General features: G+C 34.5%; 6 protein-coding genes and 2 non-coding genes across 11 annotated transcripts; 6 read left to right on the forward strand and 2 right to left on the reverse strand.

The window, feature by feature from the left end:
* TRNAV-CAC lies at positions 3,991-4,064 on the forward strand. Its single transcript has one exon. It is a non-coding gene; the product is annotated as a tRNA-Val (tRNA).
* LOC104729288 (ACD11 homolog protein-like) lies at positions 6,217-7,235 on the forward strand. The gene has a single exon (XM_010448221.2). It carries the CDS (start codon positions 6,383-6,385, stop codon positions 7,133-7,135), a length of 753 nt encoding a protein of 250 aa, XP_010446523.1. The 5' UTR covers positions 6,217-6,382; the 3' UTR covers positions 7,136-7,235.
* TRNAV-CAC lies at positions 7,494-7,567 on the forward strand. Its single transcript has one exon. It is a non-coding gene; the product is annotated as a tRNA-Val (tRNA).
* Positions 10,655-11,139, forward strand: LOC109128195. Its single transcript, XM_019234148.1, has one exon. It carries the CDS (start codon positions 10,730-10,732, stop codon positions 10,940-10,942), a length of 213 nt encoding a protein of 70 aa, XP_019089693.1. The 5' UTR covers positions 10,655-10,729; the 3' UTR covers positions 10,943-11,139.
* Positions 11,443-14,598, reverse strand: LOC104729289 (apoptotic chromatin condensation inducer in the nucleus). Of its 2 annotated transcripts, none has more exons than XM_010448223.2 (6): positions 14,387-14,598; positions 14,192-14,233; positions 12,834-14,025; positions 12,460-12,648; positions 12,208-12,359; positions 11,443-12,083 (listed from the first exon to the last, which is right to left on the reverse strand). In XM_010448223.2, exons 3-6 carry the CDS (start codon positions 14,008-14,010, stop codon positions 11,673-11,675), a joined length of 1,929 nt encoding a protein of 642 aa, XP_010446525.1. In that variant the 5' UTR covers positions 14,011-14,025; positions 14,192-14,233; positions 14,387-14,598; the 3' UTR covers positions 11,443-11,672. The 2 variants fall into 2 exon arrangements, with proteins under 2 accessions (XP_010446525.1, XP_010446524.1); XM_010448222.1 differs by having other exon boundaries at positions 12,834-14,031; positions 14,387-14,591.
* LOC104729290 (MICOS complex subunit MIC60) lies at positions 14,723-19,081 on the forward strand. The gene is made up of 12 exons (XM_010448224.2): positions 14,723-14,846; positions 15,050-15,113; positions 15,194-15,931; positions 16,395-16,517; positions 16,610-16,762; positions 16,875-16,952; positions 17,166-17,258; positions 17,348-17,467; positions 17,952-18,029; positions 18,144-18,323; positions 18,405-18,506; positions 18,591-19,081. Exons 1-12 carry the CDS (start codon positions 14,836-14,838, stop codon positions 18,822-18,824), a joined length of 1,974 nt encoding a protein of 657 aa, XP_010446526.1. The 5' UTR covers positions 14,723-14,835; the 3' UTR covers positions 18,825-19,081.
* On the forward strand, positions 22,195-23,185 carry LOC104729291 (heavy metal-associated isoprenylated plant protein 22-like). Its single transcript, XM_010448225.1, has 2 exons — positions 22,195-22,507; positions 22,785-23,185. Exons 1-2 carry the CDS (start codon positions 22,336-22,338, stop codon positions 23,087-23,089), a joined length of 477 nt encoding a protein of 158 aa, XP_010446527.1. The 5' UTR covers positions 22,195-22,335; the 3' UTR covers positions 23,090-23,185.
* On the reverse strand, positions 23,682-25,670 carry LOC104729292 (photosynthetic NDH subunit of lumenal location 4, chloroplastic-like). 3 transcript variants are annotated; one of them, XR_758242.1, is made up of 6 exons: positions 25,228-25,670; positions 24,987-25,079; positions 24,658-24,718; positions 24,515-24,583; positions 24,283-24,432; positions 23,682-23,856 (listed from the first exon to the last, which is right to left on the reverse strand). XR_758242.1 is itself a non-coding variant. In XM_010448226.1 (5 exons), exons 1-5 carry the CDS (start codon positions 25,594-25,596, stop codon positions 24,350-24,352), a joined length of 675 nt encoding a protein of 224 aa, XP_010446528.1. In that variant the 5' UTR covers positions 25,597-25,670; the 3' UTR covers positions 24,198-24,349. The 3 variants fall into 3 exon arrangements, 1 of the variants encoding a protein (XP_010446528.1); XR_758243.2 differs by lacking the exon at positions 23,682-23,856 and adding an exon at positions 23,866-24,185; XM_010448226.1 differs by lacking the exon at positions 23,682-23,856 and having other exon boundaries at positions 24,198-24,432.

Raw genomic sequence — 27,072 nt, forward strand, 5'->3', positions numbered from 1 at the left:
CTAATAATGGGCCTTAATGAAAGCCTCTAAATATGGAACAGACATGTGTCATACTTTAAAAATGGGAAAAAGGCCATTCCTACTTGTACTCTTTCAAAAGTGTCGATTTATACCATTACAAATTGATAGTGACATTCATATAAAACTAAGTAACAACCCGCACTATGTGCAAGATAAATCGATTTAAAGAAAATCATTATAAGTAAAATTATTATTCTAGAACCAATATTTGTTTGTGTCAAACATAATATTTAACTAACTTTTTTTTACTTATTTATTCAAAGCTGTGTTTTTCGTGTAAAAAATATGTTTCACCCGTGAAATCTTTAAATGTGGAAGAACAAAATATTGATAAAATGTTACTATTTATTGCAATATATCTTTTGTGTAGTTTAAAAATCAAATTCATATCTTTTATGTTTTATGTTTTGTAATCATAACAATTTTGCATATTTCTTATGTAACCATAATAACATATATTTAATTACTCGGTAGTTTAATTAATTAATTTTATTATATGTTAGTAACGATTGGATTCTAAACTAAATTTTCTGAAGATAATATAATTTATTGATTTAATATTTGTGATTAGGCTATTTAAATATTTTGAGTTAGTCGGTTTGTTAATATTTTCTATAAATAACATATTATTACCAAAAAAACCATTATGAAAAAATTAATAAAATTTCAAAATCAACTTATTCGTGTAAAAATATATTTCACCAGTGAATTATGTGAACGTGGTAAAGAAAATATTTATAAAATGTTACAATTTATGGAAATATATATTTTTGTGTGCTTTAAAAATCAAATTTTTATATTTATGGTTAATCGAGTAACTATAACAATTTTTCATAATCTAATAATCACTCATTTTAAATATATTATGATTTTTTTTGGGTACGAAGTTTATTTATAATGATAAGGGTTATTGTCTCATTCCTTTTTAATAGCACATTGGTTAATGTACAATTAAAACATATATTCCTATTTGGTTATCAATATTTCCATTTTTAATGAATAATCACACTAAATGTTGAGATTAATTAGTTTACATACTTAGATATTTATAAATCACACATCATGATATCCCCTAATTTGTTGTCATTTTTATATTTAATTATGAATTTATATAAATCTATATTTATTAGGAATTAAGTTTCATTTAATGAGTTGGAGATAATTCAGGGGTAATATATGTCTTTTTATAATAAATTATAATAACTATTGAAAGTTTGTTATTTATATTATTATAGTAATAATACTAACATAAAAAATAACATTTTATATGATTTTGTTAGGTAGTTATATGTTTAATAAGTTATATGTTCTTTATTTTTATTAAATTTATATGTTTTTATAGTCTTTTTAGAATATTTTACTTATATTGATTTCTTAAAATAAATATAAGTAAAATATTCTAAAAAGACTATAAAACATATAAATTTGACTTTGACTTTGACTTGATATGTTATAGATATTTTATATTGATTTCTTAGAAATAATATAACTTTGACTTGTATATTTGTAAGTAAATTTTAGTGAAATTTTGACTTAAAATAGTATGTAATTATTTAATTAGTTTTAATATGTGATATTTAAATTTGTGTGAGAATTGATGACAAATCTAATTATTATTCAATTAATTGTTTTTTAAATATAGTGGCATGTTAATATAATTAAGTAGAAAATTTAAGGGTTTTTTTGCTAAATGTGTCTCGAGCTCTCTAGCGGCGACACATCAGCTTTTTCAAGAGAGTGCTTCTCTATTAATATATAGGGGATTTAAATTTTATATCCAGTTTTTAGGTATAGTGCTGATTTCGAAGTCAAAATCAAAATCAATGAATATTCGATTTCCGTTTTTTTCTTCTAATTTTCGTTTTAAAGAAAGAAAAAAACAAGTGAAACAGATGGTCTGTAGAAATTTAATATTTTTTAAAATAGAGATATTCTCAAAGAACTATTTGCAATATATTATATTATTTTTTTTCTATTACTTTTAAATTTTAAATGAGATATAAAATTTAGATTTCTGATTTTTTTTATTAAACAAAATAGGAAATTTACAATTTATTATATATTATTTATCCATTAAAGCAATTTCAAATAAACAATAATTACAAAATTATACCCTTAAGACTATATGTTTAGCTTAATGAATCGACTTCTATTGTTTTGGCTGACCCTCTATATATATATCTTTACCATTTTAATATTTTTAAAAATAGAAATTTTCTTTAAATGAATATTCATAATATATTCTAATATTTATCTTCCATTTTTTTAAAAAAGAGATATTGCATAAATATATTAGATTTCCGATTTTATAAAAAAAATCGTTATTTTTAATATTCGTTTTTTCCAAAAATATTTTAAGGACAATTTTCATTAAGAGCAAGAGATCAACTTAGTCTCCTCAACTAAGTGTCAATACTAGTTAGATATCTTGTGCAATATTTTCGGAAGATCTTTGTAACCATTGAGTCTTTATATACTTTGTAATATCGTTTGTAACCATTGAGTCTTTATATACTTTGTAATATAGTTCATGGTATCAGAGCCAAATAGTCTTGATCTCCAAAATTTTCTTCTCTTCTGTTGGCAAACTTTATGGTTTATCTAACCAAAGTGTTCCACTTAGAACAAGTCGACGCTTCAAATGTCATTAACATTTTGGTCTGGTTTCACTAATCTCTGTCCTCTCGTCGGAGCCTTCATCTCAGACACTTACGTCGGCCACTTCAAGACCATCGCTTTCGCCCCATTCGCCACTCTACTCGTACGTATAATATTGATCTCTTTAATTGATTTAATCTAATGTATCTCTACAGATGCATACTTACGTACGTAGTAATACTAAACTTTATTGGCTAATCTTGGAACGTGTGGTGCTGATTTAATCCCTCCCGTAGCAATTGCTTGCCGGTTTGAGGGCTTAAAAGGACATCTCTCCTTGTCGTGTGTTAGACGTTGGCACTGATAACAACGTCTTCTGATTCTCTCACACTCAATTCCAATGACCACAACCTCTCCTGAAGGTAATTGTAGCTCCCGAGATTTTTTCGTGAGACGACTCACACCAAACAAAACACGAACCCTGACATACCCCTTACTCTGTGGCTTCAACAGATGGAAAGTCACATGTGTGACTTGTCCAATATGTGCAGGGATTTCTTTGATGGTGTCCGCTGTATTGTGATTCACCAGAATATGACGCAACCTGATACAAGTGGGTAGGATCTTCAAGTAGTCATTCGGTGGCTTCTCCACCCATCTTTCAAGTGTGACACTCCAGTCATTAAAAGCCCATGCTCCAGTCTCAACCACCGTTTGATAACTCTGTCTCAGAGTCAAAAATAAATTGAAACTTATCATTTTGTTCTTTGATAATTTATTTTGTATTGTTTTTTAATATTGGTATAATACACAAATTATTTTGCTTAGACCCGTTTACGTGTTTTGTAGTTTTTAGAGGAAAATAGTAATTGGATTTGCGTATTCCACCATAAATATTTATTTGCTCTCTTCGGGTTGGTTTTGGAATTTAGATATCTCGGGCATAACTTCTTATCGTAGAGTATATTGACAAGCTTTACATTCAAAGGAACATTAAACTTGATTGGTAAAAACAAAATTTTGTTCTTGATCAAGTAATATTAAGACAAAAAGTTGTCCTTGTAAATTATTATAATTATTATTGATTGATTTTTGTTTTTCTAAATTAAAATTTGAAAGCTTTGCTATGAGGCTTCCCCAAAAAATTGTTTCTCACGGTATGTAACGTGTTGAACAAATTGAAACGTTCTTAAAACGAAAAATGCGTATTCCCTAGTTTCAATTACATAAGTTACATGTTCGATCGTGATTATGATTGGTCATCTTCTTTTTCTAATATCTTGGTTGATCATACGTAATGTGTTAACTCACGTCGGCTATCAGATGTTTATCAGGAAATATATAGTTTAATGTCTAACAATGAACATCAAAGTCTGGGTGGTGTAGTCGGTTATCACGCTAGTCTCACACACTAGAGGTCCCCGGTTCGAACCCGGGCTCAGACATTGTTTTGTTTCTGAAACTTTTTTTTCTTTTTCTTTTTTTTTGTTTCTGTCAGGAAATCACATATCCGATTTGAACTACCGAATAGTGTAACACTGTATTAACATCATTATCACAAAGAATTAGTTCACCTGTCAAAGTAAAAAATTAATGTTGTTTTATATGCTTCTAAACCTTCTGGCTGAGTAACTAGTACCTTGTAAACTTTGCTTGATTTTGATAATCAAATCTGTATGATACTTAAAATGCATGAACAGAGGCCAATAAGAGAAAAAGAAGAGTGTGATAGATTTATGGATTGGCCTTTAGGGAGACGTATGAGACAAATTACCCCCTAATCACTTGTTATTGGCTCCAGACTAATTGTTATATTTAATAGTAACATCATTACTACTGCAAAACTACAAATTTTAATTTCTAACGATGATCTTAATTAACTCTATATTTGTATTCAAAATTTAGACGAAACATATAAGACCTTTAGTTTTTCTTTTATTCTACAGAATATACTTAATAAGAGAATTTCAGACAATGATATTTTGGTATAAGCCTTATATTGCACCCAGATGGACTTCGGAGTATGGTCTAACGCATTCACGATGAATTAGGAAAAGTCAATGCCACTAATTAGCCATAGAACTTATAAAATTTGAATTCTTAATTCACAAAAAAAAAAAAGAATAACATATTGATGAGTGAGTTATTTAATGAAGTAGATTTGGAGAGTGGAGTGGCAAGTATTGTCCATTATCAAAACATTCTAAAGTCGATCCACTAAATTCCATGTCTCACTCACTCGTTTCTTTAGAACTAGCTAATTTAATTAGTAATCTAAGTGGAAACTGAGTCGGTCAATTGCAGTGATCAATTTTACCAATTTTAGAACTCTTATGAAACCCCAAGCAAAGGTTTGAAAAAAAAAAAAAAAAAAATTGAAACCCCAAGCAAATATGTTTTGTGAATAAGGTGCGTGTGTCCAACCTTAAAGCATCTCAACTTTAATTTTTCTTTACAATAGGGTGTGTGCTAAATTACAAATAATGTGTGCTAATTATATTAAATTCTCATAAGGATATATACGTAATATAATTATTATCCCCTTACTAACTTTGAGCTCTTTTTTTTTTTTTTTTTTCACTGAAAGGATTATATTGATTGAAATTAAAGTTCGGAAAGGTTACAAACTTTGAGCTCTAGCATGGACTTTTAATATATTATATATCATCATTATCACTAATCGCTAATGTTCTAATCTGTGTGACTGTGTCCATATATATATATAGACACATAATACATATTGGATTACCGGCCGATTCATTGTCCGTGGGTATGTGTTATGTACCACCGTTAAGTCTTTTTGAAAATATAAGAGAATGAGTTTTCCATTGTTTTTTTTTTGATGAGTTTTCCATTGTTGAAAATGTATTATTTAATAATGAGTACAAACTGTAGGACTGGGGTATGAATATGATATATTATTTACACAAGGGTGAATATAATCTAGACACTGATCATATATAAGCTCTAAAACGTTTATAACAGCACCAATGATCATTGTAAATGTTAATACACGTTACATACCTACTATAGAAGATAATGTTCTTATTTTCATGTTGTGGCTTGGTGGATCCAAAGAGATCATCGATTCATTGCCTACGCTGCATACACCTGATGCAAAAGCTGAGGGACGAGGGGTTTACAAGGCCTGTAAACATCAAGATCATTGTTTCTTATAAGGACTCTATATCATCAAGGGTGATCGAGGGTATGTACAGTATTGTATACAAGGGCTTGGAGAAGAATTTCCAACACAGAGCTGTCTACGACTTCAACAGTAAGTATTTGATGTACAATTTTTGTACACGCACTACAAATATTATGAGCACCATATCCGACATCACTTCAAAAAATTGAGTAATAATTAACAATTATATACACGATCATCAATATCATATTTTATAACATTCTGAATCTCAATATTTGTAAAATTACTTTAGATCACGCAAAATATGATCTTATTTATTTCACAAAAATAGCTGCAAACATTTATAGCCATTAATTAACCATTCTTTATATATAGTTAAAAATCCCCACAATAATTTATTGGTGGACCCGTAAATATTGCGAAAAGTCATATACGTACGTTCCAAAACAAAAAGTCGCAAGTCTTTACGTTTCTTTCAAAATCACAACAACACGTCTTTACCAATTTCTTCGTAAATAAGTTTCTCCTCTGACCCATCACAATCAAGAGAGTTTTCAAGAAAGTCCAGCAATCGTGGCGAAGCTTTATAAGAAAGACGAGGAGAGAAAGAAAGCAATGGAAGAAGAAGAAGAAGAAGAAGAAGAAGAAGAAGAAGAAGAAGAAGAAGAAGAAGAAGAAGAAGAGGAGGAGGAGGAGGAAGAAGACATGTTTGAAGATGCCGTGTGTACCACGCCAGCCAGAGTCAACACGCCTTTGTCCGTAATCACAGAGGCCTTCGAGGATCTCGCGGATCTGCTGAAACCGCGAAGATCTGAGATGACCGAAGAAGAAGATGGATTGATGAGGCTTGATGATTTTTGTAGTGCGTGTAGTCATGTTCCTGTCCTCTTCAATTGCCTTGGATTTGCTTTCAAATTTGCGGAGATGGAGTACGTAGCCAAGGTTAAGGATTTGGAGGAGGCGTCAAAAACGTTCGACACGTTACAGAACATTCTTGATCTAGACGTGGAGAAAGAAACGGTCAAAACACCGGGAAGCCATTCGCGTAATCTACGACGAGTCAGACAAGGCTTAGATCTGATCCGAGCCATCTTTGAACAATTCTTGATCGCAGATGACTATTCGTTGAAAGACGCTGCGACAACAGCGTACACGGAAGTATGCGCACCGTTTCATACATGGACCGTTAGAACAGCGGTTTATGCAGGGATGTATACACTTCCGACGAGGGATCAGCTTTTGTTACGGCTCAATGAAACAGATCAATCTGTTGAGAAGAACATGAGGAGGTACATGGAAGCATCGCGACCTATCATAGAGTATATTGACAAGCTTTACATTCAAAGGAACATTAAACTTGATTGGTAAAAACAAAATTTTGTTCTTGATCAAGTAATATTAAGACAAAAAGTTGTCCTTGTAAATTATTATTATTATTATTGATTAATTTTTGTTTTTCTAAATTAAATTTGGAGCTTTGCTATGAGGCTTCCCCAAAAAATTGTTGCTCACCGTATGTAACGTGTTGAACAAATTGAAACGTTCTTAACACGAAAAATGCGTATTCCCTAGTTTCAATTACTTAAGTTACATGTCGATCGTGATTATGATTGGTCACCTTCTTTTTCTAATATCTTGGTTGATCATACGTAATGTGTTAACTCACGTCGGCTATCAGATGTTTATTAGGTAAGATATATTTTAATGTCTAACAATGAACATCAAAGTCTGGGTGGTGTAGTCGGTTATCACGCTAGTCTCACACACTAGAGGTCCCCGGTTCGAACCCGGGCTCAGACATTATTTCTGTTTCTGAAACTTTTTTTTTATTTTTTCTTTTTCTGTCAGGAAATTACATATCCGATGTGAACTCGCGAATAGTAAGTAACACTAGACAAAAATTAATGTTGTTTTATATGTTTCTAAAGTTGAGTAACTAGTACTTGTAAACTTTGCTTGATTTTGATAATCAAATCTGTATGATATTTTAAAATACATGAACAGAGGTCAATAAGAGAAAAAGAAGAGTGTGATAGATATATGGATTGGTCTTTAGGGAGACGTATGAGACAAATTACCCCCTAATCACTAGTTATTGGCTCCAAACTAATTGCAATATTTAACAAGTAACATTACTACTGCAAAACCAACAAATGTAGTTTTTCTTTTGAATATTATAATGCAATTCTGAATTACATACTTAAAAACAAATAAAAGTATATACTTAACAAGAGAATTGCAGACAATGTCATTTTGGTAAAAGCCTTACAGATTAATATAAATATTTATGTGAAAAAATTATTTGAAAAAAAAACTACTGTATTTGGAGTATGTACTAACGCATTCACGATGAATTACGAAAAGTCAATCCCACTAATTAGCCATATAACTTATAACATTGGAATTCTTAATTCACAAAAAAAAGAATAACATATTGATGAGTGAGTTATTAATGAAGTAGATTTGGAGAGTGGAGTGCAAGTATTGTCCATTATCAAACATTTTAAAGTCGGTCCACTAAATTCCATGTCTCACTCACTCGTTTCTTTAGAACTAGCTAATTTAATTAGTGTTAATCTAAGTGGAAACTAAGTCGGTCAATTGCAGTGATCAATTTTACCAAATGTAGAACTATTATGAAACCCCAAGCAAATATGTTTTGTGAATAATTAAGGTGCGTGTGTCCACTGTCCAACCTAATTACAAAGAGTGTGTGCTAATTATATTAAATTATCATAATTAAGGATATATACGTAATATAATTAACATCCCCTTACTAACTTTGAGCTCTAGCATGGACTTTTAATATAATATATATCATCATTTTCACTAATCGCTAATTTTTTAATCTGTGTCTATATATATATATATAGACACATTATACATATTGGATTACCGGCCGATTCACTGTCCGTGGGTATGTCTTATGTACTAGGGCTATTATGTACCACCGTTAAGTCTTTTTGAAAATATAAGAGAATGAGTTTTCCATTGTTGCTTCCACCGTTATATATTTATAACTAGATTAAGACCCGTGCTAGAACACGGGGTTGAAATTTTTTAATTTATATTGTAATTTCTATATAAATTATAATTTATATTGTAATTTCATTGTGAAACCATAGTCATTTTTTTTAGGTATATGAATATGAGCGAATATGAGCGAGGTATTTTTTGTGAGAGGTGATTTGTATTATTTATATTGGTAGTTTTGAAGATTCTTCCATAATTACAGTAACTTTCGTAGATTAAGATATTAGGAATCACGATTAATAAGGGAATATTCTGTTTATTGTTTTTGGAAATCAATTCTGTTTGTTGTTTTTGGAAATATATTCCGAAAATGAACAGTTTACATGGATTACACCTAACATATATCTTGTAACAAATTAATATCAAATTTTTTATAACCCATTTGTAACCTACTATTAAAATTATATAGTCTACAAATTTGAAGTTGTGTACTTCCCTTTTATTAAATAGGGGATGTAATCAGTCAAAATGTATTATATATTAACGAGTACAAACTGTAGGACATGGGGGTATGAATATGATATATTATTTACACGAGTGAAATATAACCTAGACACTGATCATATTTAAGCTCTAAAACGTTTCTAACTGCACCAATGATCATTGTAAATTTTAACCCACGTTACGTACTATAGAAGATAATGTTTCATGTTGTGGCTTGGAAGCTATAATTTATTGAATCAAAGCCCTCTTGTTGGTAAACTTTTCTAAGTACTCTTTAATCTTTGTTCTTCTCTTGTTGTGAATTTGATTAATACATTTTTATTGTTATCTACTATAAAGCAAGTACATGTCAGTGGTTAAACCACACCGGATACGATGTGCAAATTAAATATTCGTAATCATCTTAATCGTGTTTTAATTTCTTATGACATATACGATACGGAGAGTAATCTTGTCTATTAAATATTTTTACCAATGATCTATGGGCTGCGTAATACCACCATTCATCTATTCTACGAGCCGCCCTCGAAGTAAAAGCTACGCCATTCATATGTTACTAAATACTACTACATAACATGCTAAATATTAATATATAGTTAGTCGTAATTTATTTTTCTTATTCATTTTTTTTCCTTTTTCTTAAAGTGTGTGTTTATATTTTATGTATCTAGATTACAGAGATCACTTAGCGAACCATGCAAAGATTAACTATATTTTATTGGCAAAGACGTGAATGAATTGGACCATAGTTTATGCCGCTGGTTTAAGAGCCGCCCTTAAAGCGAGAGCCACAAATTAGATGAAACCTCCCTTGTAATTAATTACTTTTAATGAATTATTATTATTAACAACTATACGTTAATTTGTGGAAGAACCCACTCCCCATTTTGTTTAATCACACGATGGTTTAAGACATCAAGCAATTGTATTTTTTAATTAGTTGATGCATAGTCTCACTCACGATTAAAATACGTTATCATCTGAATTCATAGGGCTAAGAGAAGCTTTGTAAAAAGGTTTCTTATAGGTACCTCGAGATCACATACATAAATACATTCCATTCTATTCATATGTTAACATTTGACTCGTTACCTGTTATAGAAGTTGAGTAGAGATGACACTGATCTCAACCTATACAACCAAACACTATATATGGCTATTAATTGGTATAACTAGTTTTCATATTGGTATACCTTTGTATGTTATATATTTCAGTTGTTCATGAAAATCTGTTCTTACCTAATCGATTATTGCCCAACAATTAAAAAAGAATAGTTCCCAATTTACTTTTTGTATATACACTTTATGAAATTGCTACATGCAGTATCATGAAAACTATGGACCCATTTCTCATATATAAAAAAACTAAAAGAGAAAATAATATACTAAGGGCAAGCCTCTATAAATACACACTCTTCGACAAACCCAATCTCCACTTATGAAATCTTGAGTACGTTTATTTCGTTAATTAACACTAACAAAAAAATGTTGTCCATGGCAGCGAGTTACGCACACCTTGAGGTTCAACAGAAGAATCAAAAGGAAAAGATGAAAAAGAGAGAAAAGGAGAGAAACTCCGGCCACGATGCAGCTCATCCCCTCCCTGTCGAAACCTCTTCTGTCTCCGGAAGGATTTCTAATAAAATATATCCTTCTCGTTTATCTGATGAACAAGTAGAGGTCAAGTCACAAAAGTGAAATTCAAAGTCATGAAATTCTTAAAGAGGTTATTCAAGTATTTGTCCTTGTGTTAGCATGTAATTATGTTATCTATGTATGTATGTGTATGCGTGATGTGTCTAAAACGTATCTTGGTCGTGTACTCGTGTTTATACTTTTGTGAAAGTGTGTTATTATGTTATCAAATGTAAAAGATTATTCCATTGACACACGCCCATTACCTTTTTGGAACCCTGATTTACAAGTAGATTGTTACAAGTTCCTATCAAAACATCTTTCTAATACTTAAAACTTAAAAGCTAAACAAAGTAAGATCATATCTCAATCTGAAGTTCATATTAGTGTAAATTTCCGTCCGATTCGGATAAAAAAGTAAAGTATCTCGTACTTTATTCAAGCAAGTCCGAACAACATGAATCAATTCATTCGTTTAAGATTTGTAATTTGGTAATATTGGGTTGTCATTATTACTTTATTTTTGAACCAACAGTTGTTCAAACTAAGGTTAAAAAAAAATATGGAGAAGAAGAGGTCCACAACACAGTGCCAAGCAACCCTGTTCGTTCATCAAAGGTTCAAAGTTCAAACCAAAGTCTACTAAACAAACATAAGAAGAGTCTTCTCTTGCGTTCTACAGTAAAAATAACAAACCAAACTCAACAAAGTCCTCAACTTTTGTCCGCACTGAGCTAAATTCCTAAGAGCCTGCTACGCAAATAATGACCTGAAATCCCCCAAACCAGCAAGATCACTTGTTATTATTAGCTGCAAGTTTAGCTGCAACTTGCTCCTCTGACAAGGGCAAGTAATATATCCTGGGGATTGCTTTTGTCTTCTTGAAAAGATCATCAAGAGTGACAATGGGAGGTTCTTGTTCCTCAGAGAGTAGAGGAGGAGGTGGAGGAAGACGTTCTACGATCTGAGGTGGTTTGGCCAGAGGGGGTGGCGGTGGAAGAGCAGTTGGAGGTGGCCGTGAAGGAGCCTGAGCCAGTGGCTGATGTTGAGGCTGAGGAGGCGGAGGAGGCAGAGGAACTTCCAGTTTTGCTTTCACTTCTTCTGGTCCAACAAATTCAGCTGTCAGAAAGCGGCCTCCATTAGGTGGCCATTGCAGGTTATACACGGCTTGTCTTGTTGCTGCAGCTTCTTCAACAGAGGAATACTGCATTCACGTCAAAATTCACTCATGTTACAAGACATTCTTTCGATATTTAGATAATTGAAATGAAATGAACAAATGGAATCGACATTTTTGTAAATCAAAAGGAATGAAGAAGCGGTCTTACTGATACATAGCAATGGGTCTTAATTTGGTCCATCCAGAAACTAGTGACGTTTCCGGTTTTACCCAGAAGCTCCTGAACAGCTTTCAGTGTGAACGGCCTTAGGAAACGATCAATCCTGAGGGAATTTGTAGGCTCCTTGGGAGATGGAGGAACTGCCAATAAATATTAAACACATCTATCAAACAATGTTTTTAGACAATGAATAAGAGATGGAAACATACATAAGAGGAGTAGGGGTGGTGATTTACATACCCACACGTTCCTTGGGTCCATCCTCACTAGCCGAAGAGTCAGATCTTGAGAAGTCACGCTTCAGACCAGTCAACCTTGGTGTTGTAGTGGGTGCAGCGCTATTTGTGGCCTGTACTTCAGGAACTTTAATACTCTCAGAGTTCCATCGGCGCCTCTTTGCAGGCTCATTGTTTCCAACAGCTTCTTGATCTACAATGACGTAGAAATAAAGACACATCATCAGATGTAGTTTGAATTTCAACAGAGATGCTTCAAAAGCCAACAAATACAATAAGTAGCCTTAAACAACAATTAAACAGTAGCAATATGCCTCAAACACCAACATCACAGGATTCAACACAGCAAACGCAACAAATGAATATGAGAAGCCTTACCATTAGCAGGGAGCTTTCTCTTATCAGAAGCCACCAGTGGATGGCTTTTATTTCCAGGGGCTTTCCCTTTCCCAGCATCTATATCAGCACGGCTATCCCCCTTAGAAAGCATTTCAATTTTCTCACTCTTATCATCAGATGTAATAGACTCGGTTTGCTTAGTCTCTGGCTCATCCTCCATAGACTCATCACCAGAACTTCTATCTAAATTCAACTTTTCTGAGTCGCCTGCATCGATAATGTTATTTTCTTTGGTCATATCTGTGTTTGCAGCATTGCTGTCATCTCCACCTCCAACAGATATCTTCTGCTCAAGTGGCGCCTCAACATCCATTGGATGCGATTCGCCAACGACTTTTGATGGTTCTTGAGACTTACTAACATTTTGTTCTAATTTGACATTATCAGCAATTTTGTTATCCTTTAGTTCTATTTTTTCATTATTTGACACAGAATCAGTAGAAATACAATCAGATTTTACCTCAAACCCTGTAACGGGGATGACCTCAGATACCTGGTTGTACATAGCAGATTTTTCAAGCACAGCCTCTGTTGGTTGAGCCTTATTATCCGCACCACCATCCAACCCACTAGATGGTTCCTTATTCTCAGATTTGTGAACAATTTGCTCACTAGGCGCCTCAGCCACAACTGGTGCATGACGTGCAACCACTGAACTATCAAGACCAGATATGTCTCCTCTAACATCATCAACTTTTTCATCTTCTTCACTAGCGAATGGCACTGCATTAACCTCTGGTTCTGAAAACACAGGGGGTTGTGTAGTCTCAACCGCAGCTGAAGCTTCAACTGTCGTCTTAGTCTCAGTTGGTTCTGGGGTTTTCTCCTCTGTAACTGGAGTAGTCTCCGTGCTGAATGCCTCAGCAACTGGAGCAACAGGAGTGGATTGGTTTCGATCAGGTGTAACGTCACCTCCAGTAAAAGAAAACATCTGAGCCTCTTCTTGATTGGCTTTTTCAGCAGCAGCAACAGCAGCATTGTTGATTCTCTCAGACTCTTCTTGCTCAACACGAAGAGCTTCATCTAGACGCCTAACCAATTCCTCCTTCAAGCCTCTTGTTGTCAGTCTCCGTCGTTTAAGCTCTTCTTTCAATTCCGTAACCTTCCACTTATCAATTGGTCGGTTGTCCAAGATTGGAAAAGGTGATGACGACATCTTAGCTTACGTGAGCTGATTCTTGAGAAAAACAAAAAAATCAATAAAAAAAAATTCGAGAAATTAGATTCACACATCGCAGTGGACAACTCATCTCTTAAATCCAAATTTAACCAACAAAACAAACAAAGCTTAAATCTTTAAACAAACCCAATAATGCAAAAGAGATAAGATGACTTACATAAACCAAATTGGCTTCAAACTTCCTCAGATTGGTGAAACCCTAAATTCGCAGCATAAGAGAAGAATGAAAATTAGAAGAGACTTCGGAACACAAAACAAATAACCAAAACCCACTACGAAAGATTGAAAATTTCCCGACTCAAATCAATAGATTTTCTCAATTTCTCTTAAAACAAAAGAAAAAAACGCAAACCTTTACGAAAAAGCGAAATCCAGAAGCAATGGAACGGAGAGAGAGTGACCTTTTGTGATGAAATCTAACAGAGATTGAAAGATAAAGCGGACATTGGGGAAATTACAATCCCGTCATCAAATTTTTTATTTTTTGGGGAATTTGGGAAAAGAGGAGGCGAATTCTAGGGTTCTTGTTCGTCGGGTGTTTTGATAATGAGGAAAAACTCGAGGACCTGAAGCAAAGGGGCTTGTATGATAAATACCACCATTGTATTATGAAATGTCAAAATTACCCTTACTACTCAAGTACTCTTTTTAATACGGCGTCGTTTTAACGCTAAACGCGATTTTTTTTTTGGTTTTTACTCTCTCACCGGGGAAAGCTTCCGAGTCTTCTTCTTCTTCTTCTTCTCTCCGTCGTGTCGTAAGATTCTTTCACTCGTATCGCAGAGAAAAGCTACGGCGATAATGCTGCGGAAGTATGTTTTCCTGAACCCTAGACAAACTATCTTAAATCTGCGATTATTTGTTAGATTCTCTTGTTCGTTCCATCAAATTTTCGCGTAGCTTTTAGGGTCTGATTTTGGTTTGATTTCTCTAAATTGAAGAACTATTTGTGAATTTGACTGTCTTGATTTTGTTTTCCGTATCTGATCGAATGTGATTGTGATGTTTTGTTTAGGTCTGTTCTCGAGCTGGCTTCGCGTTTGTCAACTAAGAGGTATCCGAGCAATTTGGTAGCTCAGGTCAGTATTGTGATATTCTTAGTTGTTTACCATATTTTGTGAGCATTCTCTTGATGTGAATTTTGTAATTTTTGCATCAGAGGTTTCATTTGACTTCTTTGAGAAATGCATCTACTTCTGGTAAAAACGGTCTCCCTGGAGCTAAACCCGTTGGGAAACAAGATGCCTCAAAAGTTGATCCATCAAAAGTGACTCCTCCTTTGGGGAAACCAGATCACTCTAAAGGTAATTCTTCTAAAGTGGTTATCGGAGGTGTTGTTGCAGCCGTTGGTGCTGCTTCTCTCGTAGCGTATCAGACTGGGTATTTGGATCAGTATCTGGTGAAAGAACAGGAAAAATTAAGTGAGCGAATCCACTCTGATGCCGTTACTGAAAAACTTGATGAGGCTCATCGTTTTAGCGTACCTTCCGGTGTTGAAGATTCTACTGAAAAGGATGGTAAAGTTGAATCGCAACCTCAAGTTACTCCTCATTCTGAAGCTTCTGGGGGAATGCAGGTTGACGTAGAAGGGCAACCTGAGTCTGATCTATCAGATGAACGTTTTACATATATTTCTTCTAACCAAGAGGAAACAACGCCTCAAGAAAGTGTTATTGATAGAGTAGAGACAAGCTCGCCTACTTCTTCAGATGATAACTCTGTATCTGAAGATTCGACAACTAAGTCTGATATGCCCAAGGCAGAAAGTGTGAAGTTGGAAGCGGCACCAAAACCTGAGGATAGTACTGTTGTTAGTTTCCAGTCTAGTTCGGCTCATAGAGAAAGTGAAACAGAATCTGCTTCACCAAAGGATCCTGCCACTGAAGAGGCACCTGAGGTATTGTCTTTTCCTTAGTTTAACTTGAAAAGGTACTACAGATTAATAATGCAGAAGATGAATGTCTCAGCATTCCCTTCATGGAATGTTTCTTGGCTCGACTTTTTTCCTCCATTGCTTAGAATGTTTGGATGGTGGAAGGGGATAGATCATAGATCTATGTGAAAGGACCATCGGCGGAATTAAAAGCATTCCTTTGTTTTGTGCAACTTCTTATCATCTTGGTAGAAAATGGGTTATTCATATGGATAGTAGATTAACTGTCCTGAATCAAATTCTGATAGACACCAATCGCTTAGGAAGAAGGGATGTAGGGAACTAAAAAATAGTTGAATTAGATACGTATTATTCTCTATGGAGAGCTGGAGGTTTTTATGAAGCTTTAGTTGATACTTGATTTTATTATGGCCTACTAAAGTTACGTGGAATTGATGTGAATCTCTAATAAAATGTTGTCTTACAGGATGGCATTGAGCGGGAAGTACAAATACCAGGTTCTCTCCTTAAGGAATACAATCTAGAAGGCAGCGATACTGAAAGCAGTGAATCTCCATCATTCGGGGAGCAAATAACTAAAGAAACTGAGGTTTTAAACTTGATTTTCTGTCTCTTTTGTGCCATGTATTGATTGATAGTTTGCAGAAAATTTTGCCTAATCTGGATAGTTTCGTGAATTAGGCTCTTCCTAACTCTGTCGAGGGGATGAAAGATGGTTACATGACTGAAGACGGAAAGTTGGTACTTGATTTTCTGGCTGCCATTCATGCAGCTGAGAAGCAACAGGCCCATTTAGATGCACAAGTTTTTGCTGAAGAATTACGAGCCTTGAAGGTTGCTTATAAGATGGAATATGTCATATGAGTATTTATTGTCTGTAGTGTCGTTGCTTTATCTAAGAAGTTTTCACTAATACACTACTGCCAATTGTTTTGGTTGTACTCAGGAAAAGTACGAAAATGAGTTGAGAGACCTTAGGGCGCGTGAGCTAATGCGTATAGAGGAGGCAGCAATATTGGATAAGGTGCTTATATCTTGCTAATTCTACTTTATTAACTCAGTCCAGGGCACTGATCATAGTCATATGCATCAAATAAACATGCCATTGATGTTTACTTTATATATGGGCAATATGATGTGAACTTTTACTGGATTCTTGTAAGCATCTGTTTAAACTCAGTCTCATGTTCCTGGGTAGAGGCATACCACTATATTTAAGTGCCAATGTTACTTTCAGGAGCTAAAAAGAGAAAGAACAAAAGCAGCAGCTGCCATCAAGGCAATCCAGGAGAGAATGGAAGATAAGCTCAAAACTGAAATTGAACAAAAGGTCTGTACATTGCAAGGAACTGAGAATTAAAGTGTATTGCGACAGAAAATCATAACCGACCATTTTTGTTTGCTTCGTACTTACTGCAGGAAACTGAAGCACAGTTGGCTTTGAGTAAAGCTGAAGAATTGGCAAAAGCTGAAATGATTTCGGCAATTGCAAAAGAAAAGGCAGCACAGATTGAGAAAATGGCAGAGGCAGATCTTAATGTAAGTAAAGACGAAATGGTGTACTTCATTTCCAACTATCTAATGGTTCCAACCTCGTGGTATAGAATATTGCATAGACTGTTTTACATTCATAATTAGGAAGAAAGTGTAGGTCCAGATGCACGTTAGTTCTAAACCAAAATTGAAATTTGTTACTGCAGTCTGCAGAAAACATGTCATCAAGGCAGATAATCTGAAAGGATTGTTTCGAAACACATTATCCAAGTAGGGAATTCAGTGAACAAAATCTAAGAATTCTATTAAGGAGAAGAAATGCATACAAGTTCTGTAATGGGCATATAGTAAAGATATTGAAAGCGAAATTTATATTCTAATGGAATCAGTTATGTTTTGCATACTCTGAAGTATTCAAACCCACATTATTACTTTCCAGCCTATTCTAACTTGTGTTCCTATCTCTTTGCAAATAAGCAAATTCCTGAATGTTAAATCCTGTCTCTGCACTGTCTTTTAATTTCTGTAGATAAAGGCACTGATTATGGCATTCTATGCGCGCTCTGAAGAGGCTCGCCAAAGTCATTCAGTTCACAAGCTTGCACTGGTAAGAATCGAATGTATGATTTTTTCATATGCTCATGTTAATGTCATGAAATATGCTTTTCTATACCACCTGCTAAGTTTGATATATGAAAAATATATAATTATGACTTTGCAGGGTGCACTTGTGCTGGATGATACACTCTCCAAAGGACTGCCAATCCAAAAAGAAATCAATATGCTTCAGACTTACCTTGAAGGGTCTGATAAGGATTCAATCCTAGGCTTGGTGTTATCATCTCTCCCAGAAGAAGCACGAACCAATGGAACAGACACAGTGCTACAACTGAATCAGAAGGTGACCCACACAAACAATGTTTTTGGCTACAAAAAATTGTTCCAACTCTTTTTTCTTACTCTCTTCTCGTTATGATTTCAGTTTGATACTTTGAAAGGAACACTTAGACACTTCAGTCTCATTCCACCTGGTGGTGGAGGAATCTTAGCACATTCTCTAGCTCATATAGCATCATGGTTAAAGGTATGCTGCTGATTACATTCCACGCTCAAAAACGCTGAAGTCTTAACCGTAATTCTGTGGGATTTTTTTGTTAACCTAAAACAGTTCAAAGAAGTGGATCAAGCAGATGGAGGCATCGAAACTGTAATAAAAAAGGTAGATAATTACTTGGCGGAAGGAAAACTAGCAGAAGCAGCAGCAACACTTGAAGAAGGTGTTAAAGGAAGTAAAGCAGAGGAAATTGTGAGTGACTGGGTGCAACGTGCAAGAAACAGAGCCATTACAGAACAAGCTGTTACTCTTCTCCAATCTTATGCAACCTGTGCTAGCCTCACTTGAATCCCTCCCTGATCTTCCATTAAGGTACATTGGTCTCTCTTTTTGTTTTGATTTTGAAATTACTCAGATTCATGGAGTTACAATCAATGTGCGGGAAGTAGTACCAACACCCTTTTTTTTTGGTCTGCGGAAGAATTACGATTTTATATTCCAATGTTTATGTCTAAATCACAATGTTTACGCGAGAGATGTTATCTGAGTTAGAATGTTACAGAAGTTTAAATCAAAATAATCTCACGAATAATGACCTTTTTTCCCATTGGGATCATAAACTGTTGATCTGGTGATGATTGTTGTTGTTGTGATGTGGCATCAATCATGTGCATCATATAGTATCACTAGCCTTGCGTTGCCTTCACCGCCTCCATGTTTTATACCGTATTCAGTTTGGGTGAGTTTACATTTCATTTTTGTTTCGGTCCTAAATCCAAACTAAGAATCTAAGAAAGATAACTAACTAAACCCAATAAGACAAAAGGTTATTGGGTTTAGTACATGTATAATTGGTACCTTGTCCTGTCCGCATAAATTCAAATGGACCTAAACTTAGCATAATTTTGATAATAAAGAAAATGTACAAAAGCAACAATCTTAGAATACATTATGCCAATAATGGGCTTGTTCGTTTGGCTGCCGCAGGTACCTGCGGCTGCGGCAGACGCAGGTATGGTTGTTTGTTTGCTTGCCGCAGGTACCTGCGTCATGACGCTGCGGCAAACGCTACGACTTGCGTCTAACATTTTTAAACGTTTGTTTTAATTCAGCGGTTAAACGAACAAGCCCATTGGCATATTAAATCTTAGCGGCTGCGGGAAACTTCTTGTCATCGGTCTCTTGTTAGAAAATGCTTAAACCTGTTATTATATGTACCGAACGTTGAAGGTGTTTGCTCGACAACTCCAAAACATTTTAAAATTTTGTCAGNATATAGCATCATGGTTAAAGGTATGCTGCTGATTACATTCCACGCTCAAAAACGCTGAAGTCTTAACCGTAATTCTGTGGGATTTTTTTGTTAACCTAAAACAGTTCAAAGAAGTGGATCAAGCAGATGGAGGCATCGAAACTGTAATAAAAAAGGTAGATAATTACTTGGCGGAAGGAAAACTAGCAGAAGCAGCAGCAACACTTGAAGAAGGTGTTAAAGGAAGTAAAGCAGAGGAAATTGTGAGTGACTGGGTGCAACGTGCAAGAAACAGAGCCATTACAGAACAAGCTGTTACTCTTCTCCAATCTTATGCAACCTGTGCTAGCCTCACTTGAATCCCTCCCTGATCTTCCATTAAGGTACATTGGTCTCTCTTTTTGTTTTGATTTTGAAATTACTCAGATTCATGGAGTTACAATCAATGTGCGGGAAGTAGTACCAACACCCTTTTTTTTTGGTCTGCGGAAGAATTACGATTTTATATTCCAATGTTTATGTCTAAATCACAATGTTTACGCGAGAGATGTTATCTGAGTTAGAATGTTACAGAAGTTTAAATCAAAATAATCTCACGAATAATGACCTTTTTTCCCATTGGGATCATAAACTGTTGATCTGGTGATGATTGTTGTTGTTGTGATGTGGCATCAATCATGTGCATCATATAGTATCACTAGCCTTGCGTTGCCTTCACCGCCTCCATGTTTTATACCGTATTCAGTTTGGGTGAGTTTACATTTCATTTTTGTTTCGGTCCTAAATCCAAACTAAGAATCTAAGAAAGATAACTAACTAAACCCAATAAGACAAAAGGTTATTGGGTTTAGTACATGTATAATTGGTACCTTGTCCTGTCCGCATAAATTCAAATGGACCTAAACTTAGCATAATTTTGATAATAAAGAAAATGTACAAAAGCAACAATCTTAGAATACATTATGCCAATAATGGGCTTGTTCGTTTGGCTGCCGCAGGTACCTGCGGCTGCGGCAGACGCAGGTATGGTTGTTTGTTTGCTTGCCGCAGGTACCTGCGTCATGACGCTGCGGCAAACGCTACGACTTGCGTCTAACATTTTTAAACGTTTGTTTTAATTCAGCGGTTAAACGAACAAGCCCATTGGCATATTAAATCTTAGCGGCTGCGGGAAACTTCTTGTCATCGGTCTCTTGTTAGAAAATGCTTAAACCTGTTATTATATGTACCGAACGTTGAAGGTGTTTGCTCGACAACTCCAAAACATTTTAAAATTTTGTCAGCTAACTTCCCACTAGTTTATTCGATCTAATGGAGTCACCTTCGTATTCTTTTTTTTTTTGGTAATCTTTTTTTTCTTTTTTTGGTAATCATCACCTTCGTATTCTTATACTACAATATAAAAATTTGTTAACTAACTTACCACTAATTCGAGCGGAGCCCCCTTCATATTTAAATACATTTAAAATATATAAGTTAAACCAGTTTATTTATGTGTATTTATGTATACGCTATTGAGTTATCACGCAAAATTATCATTACATGAAAATAATGTTTAGAGACTAAACAAAAAACAATTGTTTAGAGACTATATATATTGCACCAAGCTAACACACAGCGAACCTTAAATAATGAAACAGCTAAGTTTGATACGTGAGGTGGCACAACTCCTCCAATTAGGAGACAGCCTCACACGCGTATTCCAATCAGCGCCGTCAGATATCGGCCACGTATACATTTGAACGCTCAAGATCTCTTCACCCAAACGTGTGAAGCTGTCTCGTAGTAAGTAAAGTAGTGTGTGACTTAACCTCCACGATGGTTCTTCTCACCTTTAATTTTTGCTAATAAGAATTTTTGATCATTGATCCTAATTAATTTAATAATGAACCGACTATTATTATTGTTTAGATAAATTGGTGTGAATTCGTTAATACATGACATGCATGGCTCCTTCTTTCTGACTTCCTTGTGAATAACAAGATTTGAAATAAATAAATAAATATCTAAAGTTAATATTCCATAACTCAAATGTATTCACATGGATTCCCTACAAAGCTTACCTTCGTATGTATGCTAAGCTAAAAATAGTTTACAAATATCTATTTCTTCAAGAATTGGTTGCAAATACTTTGGAATGATTGAATCTAGTATGATTTTAAAACATTAGTTAGCCCTTTAGTTCCAAACTTTTTCTATCAAACATATACTTTCGTTTCTTACCTAAACCACAAGATCTTTGGCATATATATTGCTTACAGCCTAAGTTCTTAAAGACCTCTTTTTCTATATTTTTATAAAGTGAGCCAAATGTAGTTTTGTGTCAATTGTAAACACAACAACATACTTTTGCTTTCGTACCAATACAATAATATACCCAAAAGACATTTTATTTTATTAAAATATCTAATTAAGGCCTCTATATAAGTCGAGACAACCTAGCTAACAACTCATTGCAAACTGAAACCAAAACAAATATCTATACAAAAAGCAATAACACATTTGAGAGACAGAGAGAAAAGAAACACCCATTATTACTAATCTTTTTTATCTGATAATTTCTTGATATAAAAAGAAGACACAAGTCAAAGAACAAAGTTAAGAAAGATGGGAGTTGGAGGAACATTAGAGTATATATCAGAGCTAATAGGAAATGGAGGAAGCCATAGCTATGGCAAGAGGAAGAAGAAGAAGCAGTTTCAGACTGTAGAGCTCAAAGTTAGAATGGATTGTGATGGTTGTGTCCTCAAAGTCAAAAACTCTCTTTCTTCTCTGAAAGGTAACTAACTTCTTCTTTCTAATCAAAATTCTCGTCCGGATTTGTGTTGCCCCATATGAGAGATGTGTTTTTCAATTAGTTTAAGTTTTACATATGCTTTTGTATTTAATGTTATAACATCAATATGTGACGTTTTAGGCTGAAATGTTGATCTTTTCCAAATTTTCATTTTCATCTATCTCATCCTAAAATTCTAGTTTGCTCAACCGTATACAAATATTACATGAACGCATATATACATATAACATTCAAAATGTAACGTTCATGATCTTTTCAGGAGTGAAAACAGTGGAGATAAACAAGAAGCAACAGAAGGTGACAGTGAGTGGCTATGCGGATGCGAGCAAGGTGCTGAAGAAGGCTAAAGGGACGGGGAAGAAAGCCGAGATATGGCCGTACGTACCGTACAACCTTGTGGCTCAGCCATACATAGCTCAGGCTTACGACAAGAAAGCACCGCCTGGTTACGTTAGAAAGGTGGACCCAAACGTTAATACCGGAACTATGGCCGTTCACTACGATGATCCTTCTTATACTGCCATGTTCAGTGATGATAATCCTAACGCTTGCTCTATTATGTAATTTGTTTACTTAGATAATGAATAAAGGAAGTAGTAACCTATGCGGATAATGTATATGTTTAATTAATAAGGGTTATAAATTTTGGTGTTTGTTGTCTTTTAGTACATGATTTTGTCTTCTTTTGCATGTGCTTTTTGTTGGTGTTAGTTGGGTTACAACAAGTGAATGTTTATTAATGTTAAAAAAATGTCTAAACAATTGGAGAGCATAAGAATCATTGTTTACTATCCTTGCAATGCATAATGGAAATAAGTTCAATTTTTCTAAGATAGCCACGAACTTACAAAACATTAACAAAGATGGATTATTGTCAGCTTTGTAGTTTTCAGGTCCGAAATTTTAAATTCTCAATTTGCATGAAAGTGATTGAAGAGTAAGAACTTATAAGTTATCTTTCTACTCATTTAAATCATCGGTCCAATCGATCGGATCAAGGACTTTTTTGTAGGGGTCGGTCACCAATACCTTAAGTATGAAGCTTTTGCTTTTGGTTTAGGTCTTTTTTGTTAGTTTTTTGGGACCCCAAAATTCTAAACTCTTTTCACCAACTCTTTTTAGCTTTTACATAATTAAAGGGGAAAACTCCAAACAATTGATAGTAAAAGATCACATAATGCTTAAATAAAATGTGTATCACTACATACACAGGTCATATAATCTATACAACTAGCCCAACATACCATTCTTTGAAGGACTTACACAACAAATAATTCTTACTCTTCAGATATAAACAGAGTACATCAACCTTTAAGAACCGCTCTGTGTTCCTGAAAAAATACAAGATGAAGATTTGTTTGATGTGTTTTCTACATATTGACAAGGCAAGAACCCAAGTTTTACACTTTTTTTGGCCTTGAGATTCATGAGTTGTTGTGAGGGGACCAAAATACAAAGATATGACACCGATGAACAATCACATTACGCAACTTTATTCCAAGACTCTGTACATCTTAGTGACACAAGCTGCATCACTTACCTATACTGAATCTAACCTAACACACGCTTATACAAGTACATAATCTTCCGAGGTCATAACTCAACATAGAAAAACACAGATTTGTGTAGAGGAGATGTGTTGTTCTTCTTCAACAGCAAGCTATTCATTGGGTTCAGTTGAAACTATCAATGTTTTAGATCATAGAATTTATAATGAAATGCCATATTATCATCTGAAGATGGTCAAAAGGAATCACCTGGTGATATACATCATATACATAAGTTGTGTTTTTTTGCCTTTAACAAAAGAAGTTGGGATTGACTTCATCTTGTATTACTTCCAGGGTAGATCTCAACAAAGTTGATATCATATAGCAAAGTTGCATTTCCAGGTATGTTACAGTCACCTGCATAAACCCAACACAACAATCAAACTATCACTTTAAGCATTTTACATATACAAGTAAAAATGAATATAGTTGGAAGTACCGGAAAAGCATCCTGCAGGCTCTGGTCCATAAGCTAACTGAGGTGGAATCTGAAGTTTACGCTTTCCACCTGCAAAATTATAACCGCACCAATGTGTCTTCAGCCTAATAAATACACTAAACGAAGGAAACTACAGTACTTGCCTACTCGCATAGGTGGCACTCCTTCCCCTCCAAGAATCCCTTGGTCTAGACCCCTAATAACCTGATCATGTTTAGACACAAAAGAGTTAGAAACCGCTGTTTTGCAATCAAAAACATTGTTGCAGCCCTAAAGGTTGAAACTTTTCTTCTATATAGATCTTAGTATTCCAATTCAGATCAAAACTTTGTTCATCAACAGAATCACCAAATCCTAATCAGTACATCAAACTATAAGAAACAAATCCACCTTACACCTCTCATAACAAAGAGCTCTTTAAACTTTCCTAGCAAGCCAATCTAACAAAGAAACACATTGGAGTTTGTAGTACCTTGCCGACCCCAATTCGCATAGTAAGTGGTCTTGCACGCTTATAGCTACTATCAAACAACGTCCCATCAGCAAACCTCGCTGTGTAATGGATCTGCCCAACTCCAAATTCTCAAACTTTTTAAATCAGAAAGTTCACAACTTTAAGTATGTTATCAAAGCACAATCAACTCCAAAGTGATGAAATTTTTGGAACCCTAAACAGAGCAAAATCGATTCAATAAGAGAGATAGATAGATTACATTGACCATTACACCACGAGGGGCTTCATCACCAAACCCAACATCGAGATCGCAGAATCCAAGTCCCGATTTTGCGTAGCTGTATTCGCAGAGAGGGTCTCCAACAGTAGCGTAGTACTCAATCCTCGTGGCGTCTGCGTCCATAGGTGTTAGAGAGAGAATCGAAGCAGCTAATAACCCTAAACCCATTCCGAAAACGCGTTTCTTTACTGAAAGTTTCGGCTCGCAGTCAGTGGAAGAAGAACAGAGACATGAGAATGACGAGGAAGAAGAAGAAGAAGAAGAAGAAGAAGAAGAAGAGAAGATGGTGGGTCGGTGAACTGAACGTGTATAGAGAGATTGTGTAAGTGTTAAAGTAGAAATCGCCATTGTTTGGTTTCAGTCGTCTTCTTCTTCCTTATCTGAGTGAAGGCAGAGCGTTTGGTCTGAGTCTTTTGAGAGATGCAACGGCCAAAAAAAAACAACAACACTGGATATGATTGTGGGACCCACCTGTATCATTTATAATATTTTCAAAAGTAAAAAAAAAAAAAAAAAAAGGAAAAACACATTGAGTCATTGACATTTTTACACTGCTTTCAGTATTGACTAGTAAGAGTGGTTGGTTAGACTCAAACCAATTAAAAAAATTTCAATAGGATTAGATTTTTCTATGTTGGATGTTTGGTCAAGTCCTTTGACATGATTGTATTTAAGCATCAAACTTAATAATCATCCATAATAAGCTAAAGTCGCAGTATCATATATTCATAATTAGCAATGTAAAGTGGTTTCAACTTCCAACTATCAAAAAACATTATCAGTAGCTGATGAGGAAACATTGAAGGGCAACAAGTTGTAAACAAGAAAAGAAAAAGAAGCTTAATCATTTATTAAATGATCACTAGAGATTGCAGTTATGAGCATACCAATATCAGTTTGGTAATTGCAGCCATGGAAGACCTGCTAAACAATATTGTTATAGTAGCCCATGTGGAGACAAGCTCAAACGAGAATTTACAATCCAGTGGGAAGAATTTGAAGAAGCGTAAGAAGCCCTCGGAGAACATACTCGGCATTGAAGCTCCCAAACAATTTATTTGGTTGATGCAACTGCAAAAGGTTATAAAAAGCAAAACAATTTGGTTAACCTTATATATACTCTATAAATCCGTAGGGAAATTTCTAACTTATACAACAATTATACTCTAAAGACAGACAATAGCAAGATGGGTCAATCAATCTGATCAACAAATCAAATATCTTTAGTGAAGCCATGGTAAAGGTAAATTCGTACAATCGTCTTGGTGAGATTCTAACCTGGTAGGATAATAAGATTTGACAGCAAACAGAGGACGAAGATTAATCCCACATTGAGCAACACGTGAACTTCCATATGAGCCAAAAAAAAAATCCAAATTTTTATAAACAAACAAACCAAAAGATGAAACATTTTTTAAACCTAAAGAAGATTATTCAAAATACATTGATAACAAACGCCGCGTGATCCACACACATAAGTCGATCATATCATCCGAAGACAAGTTGTGAATTAACGTTATATAACGTGACTCTTACTACGCCATCCTTAATTGGTGGTGGAATTCAAACCCACATTTCTAAAATTTGAAGTTCTATTGACGATGATATTATTTATTGACGATGTCTAACTGTATTCTCTCTCTTCTAATAATGTTAAAATATACCTTGCATTTTCAACATATTTTAAGATATTAATAATAGTAAATTTAATTTTATAAAAATTATGAAAGATATATATATTTCTAATAATGTTAAAATATACCTTGCATTTTCAACATATTTTAAGATATTAATAATAGTAAATTTAATTTTATAAAAATTATG

Source organism: Camelina sativa, chromosome 12 (assembly GCF_000633955.1).
Source record: "Camelina sativa cultivar DH55 chromosome 12, Cs, whole genome shotgun sequence".
In the NCBI taxonomy this organism is placed as follows: Eukaryota; Viridiplantae; Streptophyta; class Magnoliopsida; order Brassicales; family Brassicaceae; genus Camelina; species Camelina sativa.